At 36.9% G+C, this 19,330-nt stretch overlaps 1 protein-coding gene and 1 long non-coding RNA gene across 2 annotated transcripts; one reads left to right on the forward strand and one right to left on the reverse strand.

Annotated features, from left to right (window-relative positions):
• Positions 1-51: 51 nt before the first annotated feature.
• On the forward strand, positions 52-12,241 carry LOC106098860 (uncharacterized). The gene is made up of 3 exons (XR_001225176.3): positions 52-186; positions 2,775-2,843; positions 11,811-12,241. It is a non-coding gene; the product is annotated as an uncharacterized LOC106098860 (long non-coding RNA).
• On the reverse strand, positions 1,256-19,004 carry LOC100707387 (immunoglobulin-like and fibronectin type III domain-containing protein 1). The gene is made up of 24 exons (XM_013276608.3): positions 18,952-19,004; positions 16,257-16,343; positions 12,523-12,645; positions 12,292-12,431; positions 11,080-11,179; positions 10,945-10,971; positions 10,611-10,656; positions 10,341-10,536; positions 9,946-10,059; positions 9,654-9,816; positions 9,262-9,534; positions 8,619-9,074; positions 8,009-8,133; positions 7,707-7,848; positions 7,104-7,397; positions 5,977-6,276; positions 5,406-5,582; positions 5,149-5,277; positions 4,705-5,013; positions 3,966-4,051; positions 3,668-3,860; positions 2,748-3,044; positions 1,818-2,144; positions 1,256-1,700 (listed from the first exon to the last, which is right to left on the reverse strand). Exons 2-24 carry the CDS (start codon positions 16,291-16,293, stop codon positions 1,696-1,698), a joined length of 4,059 nt encoding a protein of 1,352 aa, XP_013132062.1. The 5' UTR covers positions 16,294-16,343; positions 18,952-19,004; the 3' UTR covers positions 1,256-1,695.
• Between the last annotated feature and the right edge of the window lie 326 nt (positions 19,005-19,330).

The raw sequence follows: 19,330 nt of genomic DNA on the forward strand, positions 1-19,330 counted from the left end.
GCCTGTGCAGGTTTGGCGTTCAAACTCAGACGCCCAAGCCCACCACACAGCACTGAAGCTTGTCCACACCGAAGGAGTGGGCAGCTCTTCAACAACTTTTACTGTTGGTTGGCTAATTGCTGAGTGAAGCCAGCTGTGCAATGGCTACTCCGGGGGGAAATGGATGGCGGTGTTCTGAAAAGTCAGGTGAGAAGGAAAACGGGACACACTAAAACACATAACAAGTTTGCTAGGGCCGTAACAGTTACACGTTTATCTATAAAGAGAAACTGCAATGCTTCCATTATTTTATTTATATCTAGGTGCCTTGTTTTTAAACTCGTGTATAAATGACGTGGGCGCGCGCGCGCGTTTGTTTTAAAGCAACTTCCGAAGGATAACGCTAAATGAAATAAGTAACTATATAAGTGCTTAATACCGGTTGATTAGAGGCGATGAATTTAGATAACTTCTCCGTGCTTCTGTGATCTCCATCACCTGCTGGAGGTAGAAACTGTTGTGAAGACAGTTTATTAAGATTGTGATGATGTTGCACATAAATCCCTCTTCTCAGAGGCCTGACAGTAAAGGTAAAAAGGACCAACACTAGCATTCACCACACAAGTTTCTCCAACAGGTGGAAGCTTCGATTTTTACTTCACAATAGAAGCAGCAAAGGGAATTAACCAGAGTTGGGTGTCTTCTGTGAACTAGATTCACTTCATAGCACTTTTTACTCTACTGGAGCACTCAAAGTGCATTATACAACTTGCCGATTCATTCACACAGGCACTTTTTTTTTAATGCTTTTCCTACTTGAGTGCTTTCTATCTACCCTTCACACACATTCATACTCCGATGGATGCATCAGAGATCAACTTGGGATTAGTATCTTGCTCAAGGATATTTGGCATGCCACCAACCTTCCAATTAGTAGATGACCTGCTCTACCTCCTGAGCTACAGCAACATATGTTTTCCCTGATATCTTTTCTGTTATTTGTAAACATAGATCTACCTATAAATCATAAGCCTAAGTAGCTTAATTACCACTAAATTACTACAAAATATGATTGTGAGGAATGTTTGAAACTACACATTTACATGGTCAACAAAAGAGGAAAGAGCTTGACTTGTAACATTTTGCTGCAGTTCAAACACTAATATATTAATACTAAAGGCTTTTCATTTTAAACATAGAAAGTAAGATGAAAATGCAGCCTTGTATTTTTCCTTTACCTGGAAATATTTCCATCTCTCTGCCACCTAATGTGACTGTCTTTAACTCTGTTATTGTGGCATTCGGGTGTCACACTGCATATTCACCTCAAGAGAGAGCTGTTTCATCATATTTCATACTAGTTGCAGTACACAGTTAACCTGGATATTTTGTGGATTGCCATAGCAAACCTCAAAACGTAGTGTAAATATGACAGCTGTATAGAGGACCATAACACGGAAAAAATTATGAATTTAATCTTAAGATACTAGCAATGGCACTTCACATTTGTGTTGAAATGTTCAAACTGTCTTTCTTTCAAAATGCTTTGGATCCCTTTTCAGAATTTAAAAAACAAAAAGCAATATTTTAAACTATTTTTGCAACATCTACCATTTAAACAAAAATGACCACATTTTCCTTTACATTTCATTTATTGGTTATATTATTTCCACACAGGTGTTTGTTCAGCTTCTTCCCAGGAGCTGTGGCTTGTCTTCACTCTGCAAAAAAAAAGCAATATTGCTCTGAGGTTATTTAATCTACATACTGCAAACTCAAATGTTACAACAGGCAATCAAACAAGTAAAAACGTTATGATTGTTAAACCTTGTGAATACCTCTGACATTCAGCGTCATTGATGACTCCGCAGTCCCCAGTTTGTTCTGTATGACGACTTTGTATTCCCCGTTGTCTTTGGGTCTCACTCTCAATATAAGCAAGGAGCAGACTCCACATACATTTGTGATGTGGTAGTTGGTGTTTGTGTTGAGGCTGATATTGTTCCAGTACCATGTAACACGTGGAGCTGGATCACCCTTAATGGCACAGCTCATGTAGCATTCATAACCTTGTGGGGCTGTACGCCTCTTCAGGGGAACAATAAATGAGGGAGGAGAATCAAAGATCCGGCGTTTTATCTCTGGTCTGTTTACTTGAAACTTTTCTGAAACAAAGAATTACAAAAAGTAATTATATTTTAACAAAAATAACAATTAAGTAGGGGAGACTGGGACACTTATGATAAGGGATGGTTAGTGTTAATTAGTGAAGTTTTATTTGTTTTTATTATGTTGAAACATGTTGATTTCAAATCTGATTTCTTAGATTGAAGTAAAGGTTGTGAATAAAGTATGTCATGCATTTATCTTTAATAACCATGGGTAATGAGCAGTCACATTTAAACTCACAGATGAGTCCATATTTAGAGCTATTACTGTCAGTTTTGCCGTCTGTTATTGGCTGCCTGTGCATATTTTATTCTCGCTCACTCAGAGACCCCTGTCGCTTTCTTTCTTTGCTATTTTGTATTAAATACAGAAAAGGGCTTATTTAGTTTCTTAATTTACAATCTGATTAATGTTTTTATACTTTTGTGGCTCAAACCCCAGTCTAACAATGAATGAACGTCAGGGAAATCTAATAGTTTAACTGTTTAAAGAAATCATCACTTTGTTGAGAACCTAGCTTAGGAACAGTGATTTAGTTTGCCAGTTTGCAAAATGATTGCGAGTTTTGTATTGTTTTCATGATTAAACTTGAAACAAACCTTTTTCCTTTTTGGTTTCAAACACAGGGGACTCGGAAGGTGGAGAAAGGCCCATGTCATTTTTAGCAAAAACCCTGAAGTGATACTGCCGTCCAGGTAAAATGTTGACAACTGTGAATTTGTTGTTAAAGAGGTTGTCTGCCACTGTTCTCCAAGTCCGTTTGAAGGAGTCCCTCTTTGATACCATGTAGTGCAGCCTGTCATCCCTTTTTTCATCTGGAGAGGGAGTCCAGGACAGCGTCACTGTTCCTGGGATATTCTGTTCCAGCTCCACTGGGCCTGGAGGTTTAGGATCATCTGGAGAAAAAATTAGAGATTTAAAAATACTGTTTACTGATATAGCAGGGCTAGGTTACTGATTTTCAGTCTAAATTGTACCCTTGATGGTTTGGAGAGGAAATAGATTTTTGTACAGCTTCTGTCGGATAGGCTTTGAATTAGAACGATTTTCATTCAAGTAAAACTCCTAACACAGGTACAGCTAGCTGCAGCAATAAGCATAGCTTGGGGAAAAAGGGATTTCTTGAAATAGGCAGAGAGAAAATTGGACTGGAGTATTTTGTTACAGTCACAGCATTATGGCTTTAAGCATTCCCTTATCTACAGTGTTGGATACCTTTAATGTGATCTTAAAGTAGTACAACCTATGTGGTACATTAAGGTATAAATACATGTATTCTGTTCCTACTTTAATCACATTGCATTTGCTAAAACATACGTTTCCATGGTAGCATGAATACAAATAGAATCCAAGTCACCAAATTAAGTCATTATTCTGTACTGCAATTACCATGCAACTGTATCCAGGTAACTTACAGGATAATACGTGGATTTCATAGTTTTACTCTAATTTGGCTACAATATATGGTCTTATTTAGCCTAACGATGACAAACCATTGCTATGGCTCTTGGACACTTACCTGTAACTCTGATTTCAACATTGAAGCTTTCCTGGCCAACCATGTTCTTGACAGTAATGGTATAGATGCCAGTGTCCGTCCTCTCAGATGTAGGAATTAAGAGTTGAGATCCTTTATCAGAGTTGGTAATGGTTACATGCTTTGGTACTGGAATACCATCCTTTAACCAAAAGATTTCAGGCGTGGGAGATGCCTGTAGATGACAGCATAGCAGTCAAATTAATATATCGCTGTATTAACTAACAGCATTGATTAGATTCTCACACAGTGAATAGAGTAAAAGCCTGTGGAATAATACCTCAAAGTTGATGTTGAGGCGAACAGTGTTTCCAGATTTCACCACCACAAAGGTCTTTATGTTGCGGTCTTTAAACTTTGGTTTGACTTTGAGGGATAGATTTAGAATACAATACAATTAAATTTGTAATTCATAAAGCTGCTGAGGGAGTTCTATATTTTGAATCTCTCTACTGTATTATGAGGACATGCTCGGTCTATAGTTGACACAAAGGGTATAATTAACCTTAATTCCATTGTTAGACCTCCCTGTTTTAGTCATAATTCACTTACACAGAAAACCTGTACTAGTAATGAGAAAAAAACTAACAATTAATAAGATGTTAAATGCACTCATTAGTTTTTCTTTTACAATTCTTCTTTGAGTTTAAACTACAGATTTAAATTGCTATGCTTGGTGATATGATGCATTTGAACTGCAGTTTTTTTGTTCATGCTGGGCTTTATAATCCTATCAGATGTGTTTTCAGTCATAACCTGTCTTGTCACAACAATTCTCACCCGCTGTCTCTTATATCTACAGATATTAAATGGGTGTATGGCACACAAACATTATTTTTGACAACTGTAAGCTTTTTTGAGACAATTGTTCCTGTGTGTAGATATGTTGTATTAGAAGAAAAACTGCATATTTTCTTTGGTGTTTTGTGAAAAATAAATATAAATATATCTTGTTTTAGAAATGACCAATTTATACTTGTATTCATGCAGTGTCAAACTATAAAAACTGCATTTCTTACCAGGAGGAGGCATAGCAATGATATAATTATCAAAGCTCTGAGGTTCTCCATCACCTCCATAATTGGTGGCAATTACTCTCACCCAGTATGTGGCCATTGCCTTAAGGCCAAGCACAGTGTAGGATGTTAGAGTAATTGGGGTGGTATTACAGCGGGTCCATTCAAGGCTCTCTATTGGTCTGATCTCCACATAATACCCTTGGGCTTCATCTTCTACCCCTTGCTCTTCCTTAGGTTTAGTCCAAGCCAGCGAAAATGTCGTGTAATTGGAAGATGTTAATTTAAGGTCTGTGACTTTGCCTGGGGGTTCTGCAATAACATAATGTGAGAGTGAAGCTTTTCTATTACACAACAGAGAGAATTATATTTACTTTAAAGAATGACTTTCATGACTGAAAAATCCCCCCACATACAGTAAAACATAAGTCTGTGTGATTAACTTACTCATTGGATCTCTTGCAATAACTGTGTCACATGGAATACTGGGATCTCCAGCACCAGACAGGTTGACAGCTGACACTCTAAATTCATATGCTGCTCCTTCAAATACATCTTTAACTGCATACTTTGTATCTATAGACAACAGAAGGAGCAATTATATCAATATAAATCTGCACTGATGTGTGCAGGTACGTGACAAGCATTTATTTTTACTCTTGAGCTAATGAAATTTCCTGCAGCTCAGCATTTAAGTTGTATACCTGTAATTGGCCCTTTTTGATTTACAAGGCTCCAGTAATTGGTGCCTTTCTTGTTCTTTTCCAAATTGTATCCCACTATTTTGGTTCCTCCAGTGTCACATGGAGGACTCCAAGTAAGATTAATGCAGTCTTTAAAGGCACTGACCACTTTGGGTACAGCTGGCGGTCCAGGAAAACCTGTGGGGGAAATGTGACACAGAGAATTGAAAGTGAAACTCAGTTAATTAATCAATGTTGCCATGCCATGTTTCTCAACATTACTTTTATTATTTCTGTCATCCATAATTAGCAGGTGGCTGAAAACTTAAGAAAGCAAAATGTGTAAATGGAAGGGTATTTATTAGATACATAAATTCAGAGACAGTGTTTTAATATATTTAATATAGCTTTGTATATATTCTTTATGGATTTGTTTTAACTCCTCCTAACACTTTATCAGCGGTTAGTCAGGGTTTTACTGCAATAAACAAAGTGTTTCTACCTGGATACTAAAAGACATGCCTTGTAATACTTCCTTCTAAACTGAACAAAGCAAAATTAATGAAGAAGAAGGGATTAACTGAAAACTTACGTAATATACCAGCTGGTATGTCCTCTGTCTGCAAGTAGTCACTGATACCTTCTGCAGTCTTCGCTCTGATCCGGTAGCAATATCTCCTTCCAGGGTCCACATCTGAATCTTTGTAACTTGGGCTGTTGCCGGGTATCTCACCAAGACTTGTCCATTTATTTCGCCCTACTTGTTGTCGCTCTATGATGTAGTTTGCGATCGGACATCCGCCATTGTCTTTTGGTGGTTTCCATTTGAATTCAACAGATGTCACAGCACTTTCCATAATGTCCACAGGCCCTTGTGGAGGTGTTGGTTTGTCTGTTGACAAAATGACAAAAAATGCGTCAGAGGCATTTATGTTTGCACATTCTACATTTTGCCATACCGTTTTTCTTCAAATGGCAACCAGGGCATTTTTTGTAATTTACTTCAGCTGCTTAAGGCAACAGGCCTTTATTTGACTCACGGTCATTTTACAAGGGTATTGGGATTTATTTCTATGACGGTCTTTTAAGATAATAAATGGATATTTTCATGTTGAAAGCATCAATCCAGTACACTTCTGTTGGCCATGCTGGAATTCATGCATTATGGTAATTAGACTGTGGTGAATAATTACTCAGTCCATCGAGTGATGAGCAATAAAGCTCAGGTTTCTCTGTAGACAGGCTCTGCTTTTAAAGCAACATCTCTTCATTCTTGCATGGAGATGGGCCTCAAACCAGCTACCGACTAAATTATTCACTATTCACACCACTATGAACAATATAATTTAAGTAAATAAAGCACAACATAAGCAAACAAACTGTAAATATAATAGAGAACCAACTTAGAACAGGTCATTATGCCAGATAATATGTAACAATTAAGCTAATGTCCATAATTTTTGCTATTACAAAGTCATAATTTCCCAAACATACTCCACTAATTGCTGTATTCATCTCCGGAAAATTAAAAGCATTATCATTTCAGTGGTGATAAAAGCCTTTATTTATTTATTCATAGGGCTTTTTTTATGAAACATTTGCCCGTATACCATTTGCACGCTCAAGTAGAAAACTTTATTTTTCCACAGCCTGTTTATGTCTAACATGTCCTCGGCTGTTATCACAGAAACTGCCAGATTATATCTGAGGAAAACTCACCCAGTACAATAAGTTTGGATACTGCCTCTGTTGTACCAAATTCATTTTTTATTTTGATTTTCACCTCTCCACTGTCTTTTCTTTGACACTTGATAAGGCGTAGTTGACTCTCAGAATCAGAAGTTTCAATCTTCACATTGAGGGCTGGCAGCAGCTCATCGTCATTCTTGTACCACTGTATAGTCATTGGTGCTTGGCCTGAGAATGGCAGCTTCCATTCAGCATTTTCGCCTGCCTTTATGATGACTGGCTTTGTGAAATTTCCTAGTGCATCAGGGTCCATTTTTGGTGGATCTTTAGTATAGGAGAGACGGGAAAAAGTGTTTTATTCAAACAATGAGAACCTTTTTAAAAGTGTTATTATATTATTTGTAGTGCTGTCAGTGTTAATCTTGTTAAAATGTCGTTAACGCCATAACCGTGTTAACGTGTTGACACTGTGCAGCCCCACACACGGGGCTATCCGTGGTAACTCACTAACGGAGATTTGCCGCGTTAATGCAGTTATGGCGTTAACGTCATTTTAACGAGATTACCGCTGACAGCACTAATTACTTGATATGTTTTGCTGTGCTACAGCCATGTTACTCATTTTATTCTGACCTTGAATATTAAGTGTTGCTTCTGATTTACGTCCTTCAGCTTCAAAGCGGTACACAGCTGCGTCATCTTTTTTACAGCAATCAACTATCAGCCTGTGAAAGGCTCCATCTTTGATAACTGTTACCCCATCTTCATTTGTTAGCTAGACAAATAAGTAAATAAATAGTTAAAAAGTGATGAACTATATAAAATGTTAGTTATTTGTAGAAAAAGAACAAAGTCTATAAGTTGTAGTTATAGTAATTTCATATACAGTGAATTGTGGCAATTTTTTACACTCCTGTTTTACTCCTTTGACTTACCAGTTTCCCATTTTTGTACCAGCGGCCCTCTGACGTCTCACTGCTTAGTTTGCAAGACATCTCCACCCGTTCTCCAATATTGGCATTCGTATCTGATAGCCCACTGACAAATTGAACACCTCGATCTACATGTGAAAATGTAAAAAATAATCACGTTATATAACAAATTATGTTTTGATTATTTTCAAAATGACACATCAGTAGCAAATTACAATAGAGATAAAACTGAAAGCACATAAGCGCACACTTTAATTTAAAAATCCTATTTTATACCTTTGCTTTCTTCATTACAGTATTCCCTCCCTTGTGGACAGCAGATAGGATTGGGAAATATGTATATTGTATGATTATCTTTCATTAAAGATTGAACCACATTCACTTTTGGTCATTTTTCCCCCTGGAATAGAAATTTTACTTAAGCCTCAAACATTATATCTGATCGAACCTTTAGTGGAATGGGAGTCATCCTGAAACACATATTGCCGAGTTACAAGTATTTGCAGACGCTCACTCTTGAGAACAGCTGAGCTAAAGCTTTGACATTATATTAATAATCTGTAATCTGAACATACATTATTCAGTGTTTGAACCACGTTGTAAGGAGTTTTACCTAAGACAGTCTCAGGAACCAAAGGCCCAGTTCGTGATCGCTTCTTCTTACGCGCATCATCTTTTGTATCTTCATCATCTTCTTCTCCTCTGAAGTGGTTCTTATCATCTCCATCAGTTCCATCACCACCCCTGTCACCAGAACCATCCCCACTTCCGTCACCAGAACCAGAACCATCCCCACTTCCGTCACCAGAACCATCACCAGTTTTGCCACCAGAACCATCACCAGTTTTGCCACCAGAACCTTCCCCAGCCCCTAAACCATCTCTTCCATCACCCCCATCTTTCGCATCTCCGAGTGCGTCTGCAGCTTTCTTTTCAGCAAGTGCTCGATTGACTGCCTCCAAGTCATCTTTCTCTTTTGAAATCTTTGCCTTGTCCAAGCCTTGGTTAGACAGGTTATCATGTCCAATGGTTTTGGTTCCCTTGCGACCTTTCCGACCATGTGGATCCTCTGAGTTACAGAGAGAACAAATCAGTTATTTCAGTCAAAATTTTTGACTAAAATGTAAATGATGAGCAAAACAGGTTGAGTAATATCATGACTATCAAACATTCAAGACTGTTTGTCTTAGTATTACACCATTTGCATTTTTATTTATAATTGTGCTATGTGAGTACAAAAAAGAAAAATGTCCCACCTTCCACCATGAGAGAGGCCCTGCTGGAAGCAATACCGGCAATGGCATAATATGCCCCCTTATCTGCAATTTCACAATCTTTTACTCTTAATGTGTGAGTTAGTTTGTCCTCTGAGACGGTGATCTCATATTTGTCCCCATGTTCAAGTGAGGAGTCTTCTCTTGACCAAGTAATTCTGTTGAGTGGTGTTGACAAAACGCACTGAAATACAGCGTCCTCACTTTCAACAGCTTTAGCATCCTTAATCTTGTCTACAAACTCCACTGCAGGCACTAAGAGAGGAAAAAAGGTAGATTTTGAAACCCAAGATGATCTCAAAATATAAATGTGCTTGATTCGTTTTTATAAACTTCTCATATAACCAGCTATTAAGTGGAGTAGTTTTACTTGCCTCTGAACTCAGTTGTAAGAACATTTGCCTCTTCGACATCAACCTGGTAAAATCCAGCATCTTCTGGCTGAGGGTCTTTAATGGTAAAAAGATAATTTGTTCCTTTTTTCCTAAGGCTATGTTTTGAATTTTCATCATCTGCATAAGGAACCATTATGCCATCCTTTTGAGACAGAAGTAGTAACATTATTATTTGTGTGTTTATTTTCATTATTCAATTATTAAAGTTTTATTAAAAACTTTATTTATTTTTATTATTTTTTTTGCTGTTTTACAATGCATTTAAAATCACCTTGTATAAGTTAACTGCACTGTTGGGATCCCATAGCTGCATGTCAAATCCAAATTCAGCTTTTCCGTTTGGTTTCACTTCAATTTGTTTCACATTTTCCAGCTTCTCTACAACCTATAAAGGAAAGATAACAAGTTTTATCTAATGTGTCTGCAAATGTTGTTTTAAACTTTACTGCTTAAGAAATAATGTTTTGAAAAAATGGAGAGAAGGAATTAAATCAGAAACATTTAAAATAACTAAGCAGACTTTAGCAGGCTGAACTACCAGGTTTTGAAGTAAAGCTCAAGATGCAAGTCAACCTTCTTCCTTGTTTAAAAACTCAGCAACATGTTGTTGGTTCAAGATACAAAATCCAGAATTCATCTGCAACTGTTACAAAATTTATACAGTACCTTTGCCTGTTCGTCTGCCCTTTCCTTCTTCATCTGGTTCAATCTTTTCAACATCCACCGAAAGTCAGTAACCCCAAATTCCAAGCAGATTTTTTCATAATCTTTCTTTGGTGCACTTATAAGCAGTTCCCAGAGTTTAGGATCAATTTCTCCCTCTTTCTGTGGTGGGAGTTGCTTTTTCCTAGTAACAACAACACTAAAAAGGGGCATTGGAGGCCATTACAACACGCAGAACACATTTTGAATAATTTGACTTTGATGTGAACTTACGTTTTCTTGAGCATTGATCTGAAATCATGTGGTTCCTGCCCACTTCCTGAAAGAAATTTTGACTTAAGTTTAAAATAAAATTCTGCCATCTGGACACTTTTTTCACTTTGTGGTATTTTTCTTCCAAATCTAATCGTGAAGGATTCTTATAAGGCTCTGTCAATTTTTTGTTTAATTTTTACTATTTTGCAGTAAAAAAGAAACAAATTTTGCTACCAAAGTAAAATTTTGCAAAGAATAAATATGCTAAAAGTCTGTAATTCTAAAAAGAAACTCATGGATTGGACGCTATTAGAAAGAGTAAACCAGTTCATGTAAAAGTATGCTTTCTTACCTCCCTGGCTTTTCTTCTTGAAGCCGGCTTCATACATGCATGAAAACGACAATAGAACAAGGAATCATTAATTACCCGACGTGGTATATTGTAAAGTTATTTAACTCAGTTATTATTGTTAACTATAAAGCTCACCTGCAATGACATTGAGAGTGGTGGTGCAGACAGCTTTTCCATATTCATTGGTGGCAAAACACTTGTAAGTGTCTGCTTGGTCTGGATTGATGTTGATTATCTGACAATAAAAATGATTCTCACGTGAAATATGTAAATATTTGACAATAGACTCCGATATTGACTCTACTATCTCCCAAAAAAAGTAAGCCTGGTTATGGAGCTTTAGCACCATATGTCATGATTTGGGGTGACCAAGCTTTTTGAGTTTTCCTTTTGGTTCATGACCCTTTGCTTTATTAGGATATTTTAGTGTTGAGGTTTTCTCCCCTAAAGTTTAGAATTTTTTTGTATTCATGTTTTCTTCCATCGCATTATGAAGATGTTTTAAGTTAGAGTTTATTATCAGTCTGTCATGTCTTCTGTGTATGTTTCCCCAGTTGTGTCTGTGTTTGGTCTCGCTCCCTCTCTCTCCCTCTGTCTCATCTCCCTTAACTGCTTCCATGTTTCCCTCTTTTTGTCTCCTCCCTTCAACTTCCCAGTCCGTCCTATGTGCGTTCCTTCCTCCCGGCTCCTGTGTCAAGTCTCAGTCTGCATCCTAGTGTGTTTCCTATTTTATTTTGACAGTCTCTCGTCCCGTGTTCAGTGTGTTTAGTGTTGCTTCCCCTCTGTCGTTATGTCTGTTTTTCCCAGCCATGTTTCTGTTTCCACTCTCCGTAATCACCCTCTGTTTTTTCTTTGTACCTTGTCAGGTTGGCTGCATTTCACGCTCCATGTTCCAGGTTTCCACGTCCAGGTCTCATTTTCCGTATTCCCTGTGTTTAGCTTTAGTTCACTCAGTTTAGTTTGTTAGTTAAGTCTTCGTTAAGTTTTCATTTGACTTCTATTTGTATTTTCATTCAGCCTAAATAAAAGGCTCCCCTTTTGTTTGCACCCACTCATGTTTTCAAGTGTCTGCGTTTGGGTTCTTGTCCTCTCGCCACACAGTCTGTAGCTGCAGGCCCATGACACCATATTACTACAAGTTTACCTCAATCTAAAAATAAATGCATATTGTACACTTAGAGTTACAGCAGCTGTTTTAATTGTTGATGAATATACAAAAAAGAATTTCTTGACTTTAAAAATGTTTAGCTTGAAAAATTAATGTTAGCAAATTAATATTAGCCCAATCCTTTCAACCCAATATTAGCACTGAACTCCAACCCACGCTCCCTTTTCTTTTGTTCTTACCTCAAGAATGTGTTCTCGAGTTCTTTCATCATATCTAGGCTTGTACTTTTCTGGGTCATCTATTTCACCTTTATTACGCCCCCATGTCACAGTTGGTGCTGGCTCTCCACTAACCATAACTTTGAAAAAGGCTTTTTTACCTGAAATATAGAAATCATGACAGTGATGCGGGTGTTAATAATTTTGCTGTATTGTTGTTGTCAGTTTCACTGGCTATGGTTGTTTTTCTACCTTCTTGGACAGTCACAGCCATTGGTTTGCGGGTAAAGTCGGGGGTCGATTTTCCTGCTGGCAGTTGCTCCACAGTCTGAGTGATCATAACCCCAGGAACCCTGGACCTTTTCTTGATAGCCACTGTCAAGGGAAGGAAAAGTGTTTAACAGCATAGCTGGGTGATGCTATGAATGTAAACATGAACAGGAAGCCCGCTACCAACAGAAAAACATAGATGTTACTAATGCATGTGTCTGCAGAGTATATATTATTTAGAACATTAAAAACATTTCTGACTTTAAAAAGTATTGGGTAATGGTGAAGTATGTGAACAAATTGAGCTGCTGTCACATGAGTCAGTCTATGCTCAGTACATGAAAAGTTGAAAAAAAAAATTGATTGTACATGGTCAAAGTATTTAAAGTTGAGGTGTTAATCTGTCCTGCAGTATACATAAGACCCAGTATTTTTTTTACTTCTGTCCAAACAACAGTTGAGGCAGCTTCATCACTGCTTTTTCATTTGGTTGCAGTTTCACACTGGAATTTCACAAGAGGTCACCATTTCCTTATTTTTCTTAACATTACAGCTAGGTCATGGCAAGATCTTGAAATATGTTAAACTCTACTGACTAAGCTGAAGTTTGGATTAAATTCTACACATTTTTGTGTTGTTTAATTAATTTAATGTATTAATTTAGTGTAAATTTTTGGTTAAATGCTTAATTTATGTGCAGATTTTTGGAGGACTTTTATTTTTAAATTAGACGGTTTTAACCTGTCAGTATGATACTTTTTTATTTCTTTTTATTTCTTTTTATTTTAACCAAAAAGTGACATAAACCAGCAGGAATGCATGGAAAAACATAAATGCTGAGAAATTATTATTGTAAAAAATTGCAATAAAAATTGTGTCTTGGACAAGTTGTAAGTGTGTCTATTTAAGAAGTCATTATAGAGTTGTAAAGTTAGTAGATCGAAACTAAGTTTTAGGATCTGTTACTGTATTAAACACTAATTGTATTATTTGTGAGAACAAAAAAGACACACAGCACATTATTCAGGGTTTTTTGTTTGTTTTTTTGCTCTCATCCAAAATTCCAAACATATAGACATGTTATAGAGCACTAAGTTTATCTACCTTAGTGCTGGTGTTAGATAAATGCATGGTGTTCAACTCAGCTGCATTAAGCACTCTGGGGCTTGTATATTTAGTATGCGTTTACTATTACATTTCTAGTAACATAATTCAGCATATATAATCAAAATTGTCTGAGCGTCATTGTAATATTTTTTTTAAATATATTATATTAAACCATAGTTTTGTTACCAAACTATGCCAGAGTTAAATATGGAGATACCAATCATATTCAGATTTATTCAGTGAGGAGGAAATTAAAAAACACCCAAAAAACAAATCTGATCAGACATGGAGTATGCAGGGATAACTTCTTTGTTCATGCCTTCTGTGAGTCACTTTGAAATTGTCTACTCTGCATATGTTTTTTTTTCTGTGGCCTTAACATAGTTTGAGGGCATTTATTTAATATTCATCAAACTGTATGTGTAATCTCTCAAGGGGTTGATGCACATGCTTATATCATCTGGATACAGGCAAGATTCTTATGACCTTGTTCCTGAAGCATTGATTCAGACATAATCTAGCAGGAGAGCATTTTTGCTTTTTTTTCTCCATGGCAATTACTACATGAAGAATTTTTGGATTTTTGGCAGCAGGAACCTTGGCAGGAACACATTCAGTAAGAATTTGTTGACTGTATAAAGTACATATTCCTGCTGTAAACCCAGCTAAACCATATGCTTACTTTTTATTATGTCCATTCATTTCTTTTTTTTATTTTCACCTTTACTAGTAAAATCACAGTGAACGTGTATGTCAGTTTGTTTCAATACTGTAGACTCTGCAGATTATCCTTCTTATGAAGAAGAAAACTAAAATATCTCATTTACAAAGTAATAATTCAGACCCTGTGCTGTGGCACTTAAAATTTTAGTAAGAGGCATCCTTTTTGATTTAATAATCCCTGAAATATCTTTAGAACTAGATGGGAGTCCAGCTGTGATATAAACGGATTATTATGCAGCCATAGGCCCTGGGCAGTGAACCCCCCCCAAATTATTCAGTGCGAGAGTAGGGGACTGTACGGCAGTGCAGAAAGAATTATTATTCCTAATTGTTATTCATAAAATTTTTCCAAAATTAAATTTGTGTCATAACCACAGGGGATTCTGCAATAAACAGTAAAGTAAGGCAATGCCAGGAGCGAAGACAAAAATGGTCAGTTCAGATACAGGTGACTATGAAGAATGACACCATGTTAAACCAGGGGCGTAATTTCCAGGGGGGTTAGGGGGTTATGACTCCCCCAATAATCAGACTCAACCAATATAACCCCCCCAATAAAATTATGAATTATCTTGCATAAATAGGCTGTTGATTTTCTTTACTCATTTCAGTTATTACCAGCAAAGTAGTTGCATGTTTAATCATCTGTGAATTTATCCGGATTTATTTATTTATTTAGACAGAGATCTTGTCCCCCCCAATGTTGAGCACAAAGTTACGCCGATGTGTTAAACATCAAAAGAGATAAATTATATGCATAAAATAAAAATCATAAAAGACCTTATGATAGACATTATTTACACTATTCATCAATCTCCAGTTTTTTAGTGGATTTGCCTGCAGTTGCCATGAGAGAAAGTGTACTCTGAGTCTTTTTTTTACAACATTTGTTTTCTCAGTTCATTTTTATCCTGGATAGAAGCAGAAGTGCCTGCTCTCTGTTACAGCTACCCACAGGCAGAATCCGCAACAACCGCAGCACAACAGTAATATTTGAAAACATTTATTGCAGTCTGTAGTTGAGAATTATCTCGAGTAATCCAGCTGGGGTTTTATTATCTCCAGGCTTGATGAATGATCTAAACTGAATTAGCTGATCACCCAAGGTGTGATGTAGGTCAGATGGATGTGCAGCCTGCAAAATGTTGTAAGAACAGTGAGCTTGTCTACTGTGAAACACTGGTATACTACAAAGCTGGACCATTAATGATTTCAGTCTCCTCTGGCTCTGTTTTATTAGGGAATAGCTGTTCATAGTTTGTATTTGTATGTTTCACATTAGCAAGTCAATGAGAGTTAAGTAGTCTGATCCTGAATGATAGTTAATCCTACTTATCGGTACAAATAAAGGCACTTAAACCTCCATCCCTTTACTTCCCATGGTAGACTTGCTAGACTCAGCAGCTGTTGCTGTTTTTATATAAGCTAGAAATATATATAATATATCCATCCATCCATCCATCCATTCGCTTCCGCTTATCCTTTCCAGGGTCGCGGGGGGCGCTGGAGCCTATCCCAGCTGTCATAGCGCGAGAGGCGGGGTACACCCTGGACAGGTCGCCAGTCTGTCGCAGGGCCAACACACAGGGACAGACAACCATTCACGCTCACATTCACTCACACCTAGTGACAATTTGGATTATCCAATTAACCTATCCCCTCAAACTGCATGTCTTTGGACGGTGGGAGGAAGCCGGAGTACCCGGAGGGAACCCACGCAAACACGGGGAGAACATGCAAACTCCACACAGAAAGACCCCGGCCTGATGGTGGAATTGAACTCAGGACCTTCTTGCTGTGCGGCAACAGTGCTAACCACCGTGCCATCGTGCTGCCGTATATATAATATATAATATAATATATAATATTACATTTTTCATACTTACCGAAGGCTTTTGGGTCCTGGTTTGTTTTTGAACTCATGGCAATGTTTGATTGTTGATTATCAGATCAGAGGTGCGATCCTTGTGTGGCTAAAGTACAAAGAAAGACTGTCACTGTTGTGTTCCTAATTTTTATGCCTTTTCATGCTGTCATTGTAATCAAAGCTGATTTCATTAGTATTAAAAAGCCTTACATCTACTCACCAGCCACTTCATTAGTTACACCTGTTCAAATGCTTGTTAATGGAAATGTCTAATCAGCCAATCACATAGCAGGAAGCCAGTGTATTAAGGCATGTTGAAATGGTCAAGACAACCAAGTGAAGTTCAAACTAAGCATCAGAATGGGGGAAAAAGGGTGATTGAAGTGACTTTGAATATGGCATGATTGTTGGTAGCAGACACGCTGGTCTGAGTATTTCAGAAATTATTTACAGAGAATGGTTCAAAAAAGAGAAAAGTGAGCTTCAGTTTTCTAGGTGAAAATGCTTTTTGATGCTAGAGGTCAGAGGAGGATGGCCAGAGTGTTTCAAACAATTGAACATTGTATAAAAACACCACATCCTAGCTGAGTATTGTCACTGAGCATATCCAGCCATTTATGGCCACTGTGTACACATCTTTTGGAAGCTGCTTCTAGCCAGGTGTCGTGTCACAAAGCTTAAATTATTTCAAAGTTGTTTCTTAAACATGACAATGAGTTCACTGTACTTAAGTAGCCTCCACAGTCACCATATCTCAATCCAACAGAGCAGGTTTAGGATGTGGTGGAATAGGAGATTTGCATGGATTTGCACTAACTCTGTGATAGTCTCGTGTCAACATGAGGCAAACTTGGTCCTTGCAAGATGTAACTAATGATGTAGTGGGTGAGTGGATATTATGTTTTATACATTTTATACAAATTTAGCCTTGAATAATAATGAAAGAAAATTGCTGCATGTTGACATGATAAAAAACGTACCATTTTCAGTACTCGTACTTCATATTGTCCATATATGACCAAATTCATCCTTTATGTATTTTATTATGTTTCCCTTATATCTACATAATCAGTAGTTTGCAGGAAACTCGAACAAAGTTTTGTTTATCAGGTATTTTTTTATTTATTGCAGGTAAGTAGTTTGTTTAGCTGAGATTATTAAATACATTTCATAAAGGAAACATCTAGAAGAAAATATTAATATTATTTCTTTACTGCAGCAAAAATTATGAGAAGTTTTATTATTTTTTTTCTTTTGCAGTCACAGTTATAGTCAGTCTCACTTAACCATTCTTTTGCTAGTGTGGCAAGAATCAAGTGCACCTAGAAACAGAGCCATGGGCAACTAGAGTTTAAGAAATCCTGCCTTCAAGCATCTTCTCATGTATCATTAAACTGGGAATTCCTTGACTTCCTTGACGCGTGACTTGTGCAGACAGTTGGAGACATGCTGGGACACTGTAAATGGGGAATGTGAAATCCCACCTAGTGACTCACTCCACCCAACTGCCCGTGGAGTCAGGTGGCTGTGCCAACAATTTAACTGCTCAGGATCCAAACATAGAAGAGAGCTCAGTGTGTTTATATCAAAGTGATAAGACGATGAAGTAACCTGTATATCTTTTTTTTATGCCATCAATGCTTAAAACTGCTCTTTTGCTTTATAATACTCCTTAGGGATATCTCTATGTAGACTCTTAGTCATCCAGGTCATAATAGCTTGAAAAGAAGATGACTGCACTTCTTTAAGTCTAATTTAAAAATAAACTTCAAGTTCAGTACACATTTTCTTAAGTGAAAAGTGGAACCTTAAATAACAGTGGATAGTAAACCAAAGAAATGTTTCATATAGGTTATTTGTAATCTTTAAGTTAGTTCAGTAATTACTTTAATGGCTATAGAGCTGAGAAACTTTTAATTAGAACAAAATGGACCTTATATCAAGATTATGGCCATAAGGCTTTTTTTATACAGTGTTTCATTTTTAGAACCATAAACGAGACACTGAAAATATGAAAAAGCATATCTGACCTTCATCTACAACCCAGAAAAAAAGTTTAAGCTTTGATGTGTCACAGTGTCTGTACTTCAGACCTAGTTTATAGGTTCAGTCCTTTGTAAGTCATGGGAAGCCAACTGGGAAAGTTACATTCCTCAGTTAAATGTCATTCATTGTTGAGATCTTAAATGTTTGTTAGGACTGATCTCAAAAGGTCAATTAATGTTTCTCCTTTTTGTAGAATTGTTGTAGAAGTGGATTTTTGACTGTATTGCATTAAAGGTTGTACTACCACACAAGAAGATAGAATTGCAGGAAAACATCACTTTGATATAGCAATTTTGCACTGATATGCAAATGGTAATATACAACCAAGTCACAAAATCTCCAGGATCTTTGTCTTCTGTTTTTCTGTTCAGTATTTTTTGACTTCTATAGCAGCTGAAAATATCTTGATGATTTCCTTTTTTGCAAAATGATGTTTGGGACATTATTATAGGTCTAAATTTACAGGATAATCATTTACTAGAACTAGAGTATACCTTTTTGTTGTGCCATAGTTATAAAATAGTACTAAAAGCTGAATTTACTTGCTTGTCAAAAGCACTACATAAGTCAAGCGTCACATTTAAAATGTTAGTTTAGTAGTTGTTTTGGGACAGTGATTAAAATTACTAACACACATTTTTCTAATAACATATATGAGTTGTACTCACTCTCGGTTCTTTGTCGTCTCTGATCAGTTATCCACCTTCAACTTGTACTCTTCTCACTACCCAATATTTCAAAGGTGACACCCCTTTTTGTTCGGTGATAAACGTTTGGCGCACATAGAAACCCTTACATGGGTAGTTGGTAAAAACCCATATTACAACACTGGTAAAGGCTCGAGGCTCATCTTACGCATCTCTATGAAAGCGATCACTTTGCAGTTGTCACTGGAAATACATTATGACTGTTCATTCAATCTGGCATTGAAGATACTGAGTCAACACTTTTCAAACATTACTGTTGAGAACATAAAAATCCCATCAGCACTGTATATTAATATGAAGATTTAAATTGCATTAGATTCAAATAAAACTAAGATGGATT

Source organism: Oreochromis niloticus, linkage group LG5 (genome assembly GCF_001858045.2).
Source record: "Oreochromis niloticus isolate F11D_XX linkage group LG5, O_niloticus_UMD_NMBU, whole genome shotgun sequence".
Taxonomy (NCBI): domain Eukaryota; kingdom Metazoa; phylum Chordata; class Actinopteri; order Cichliformes; family Cichlidae; genus Oreochromis; species Oreochromis niloticus.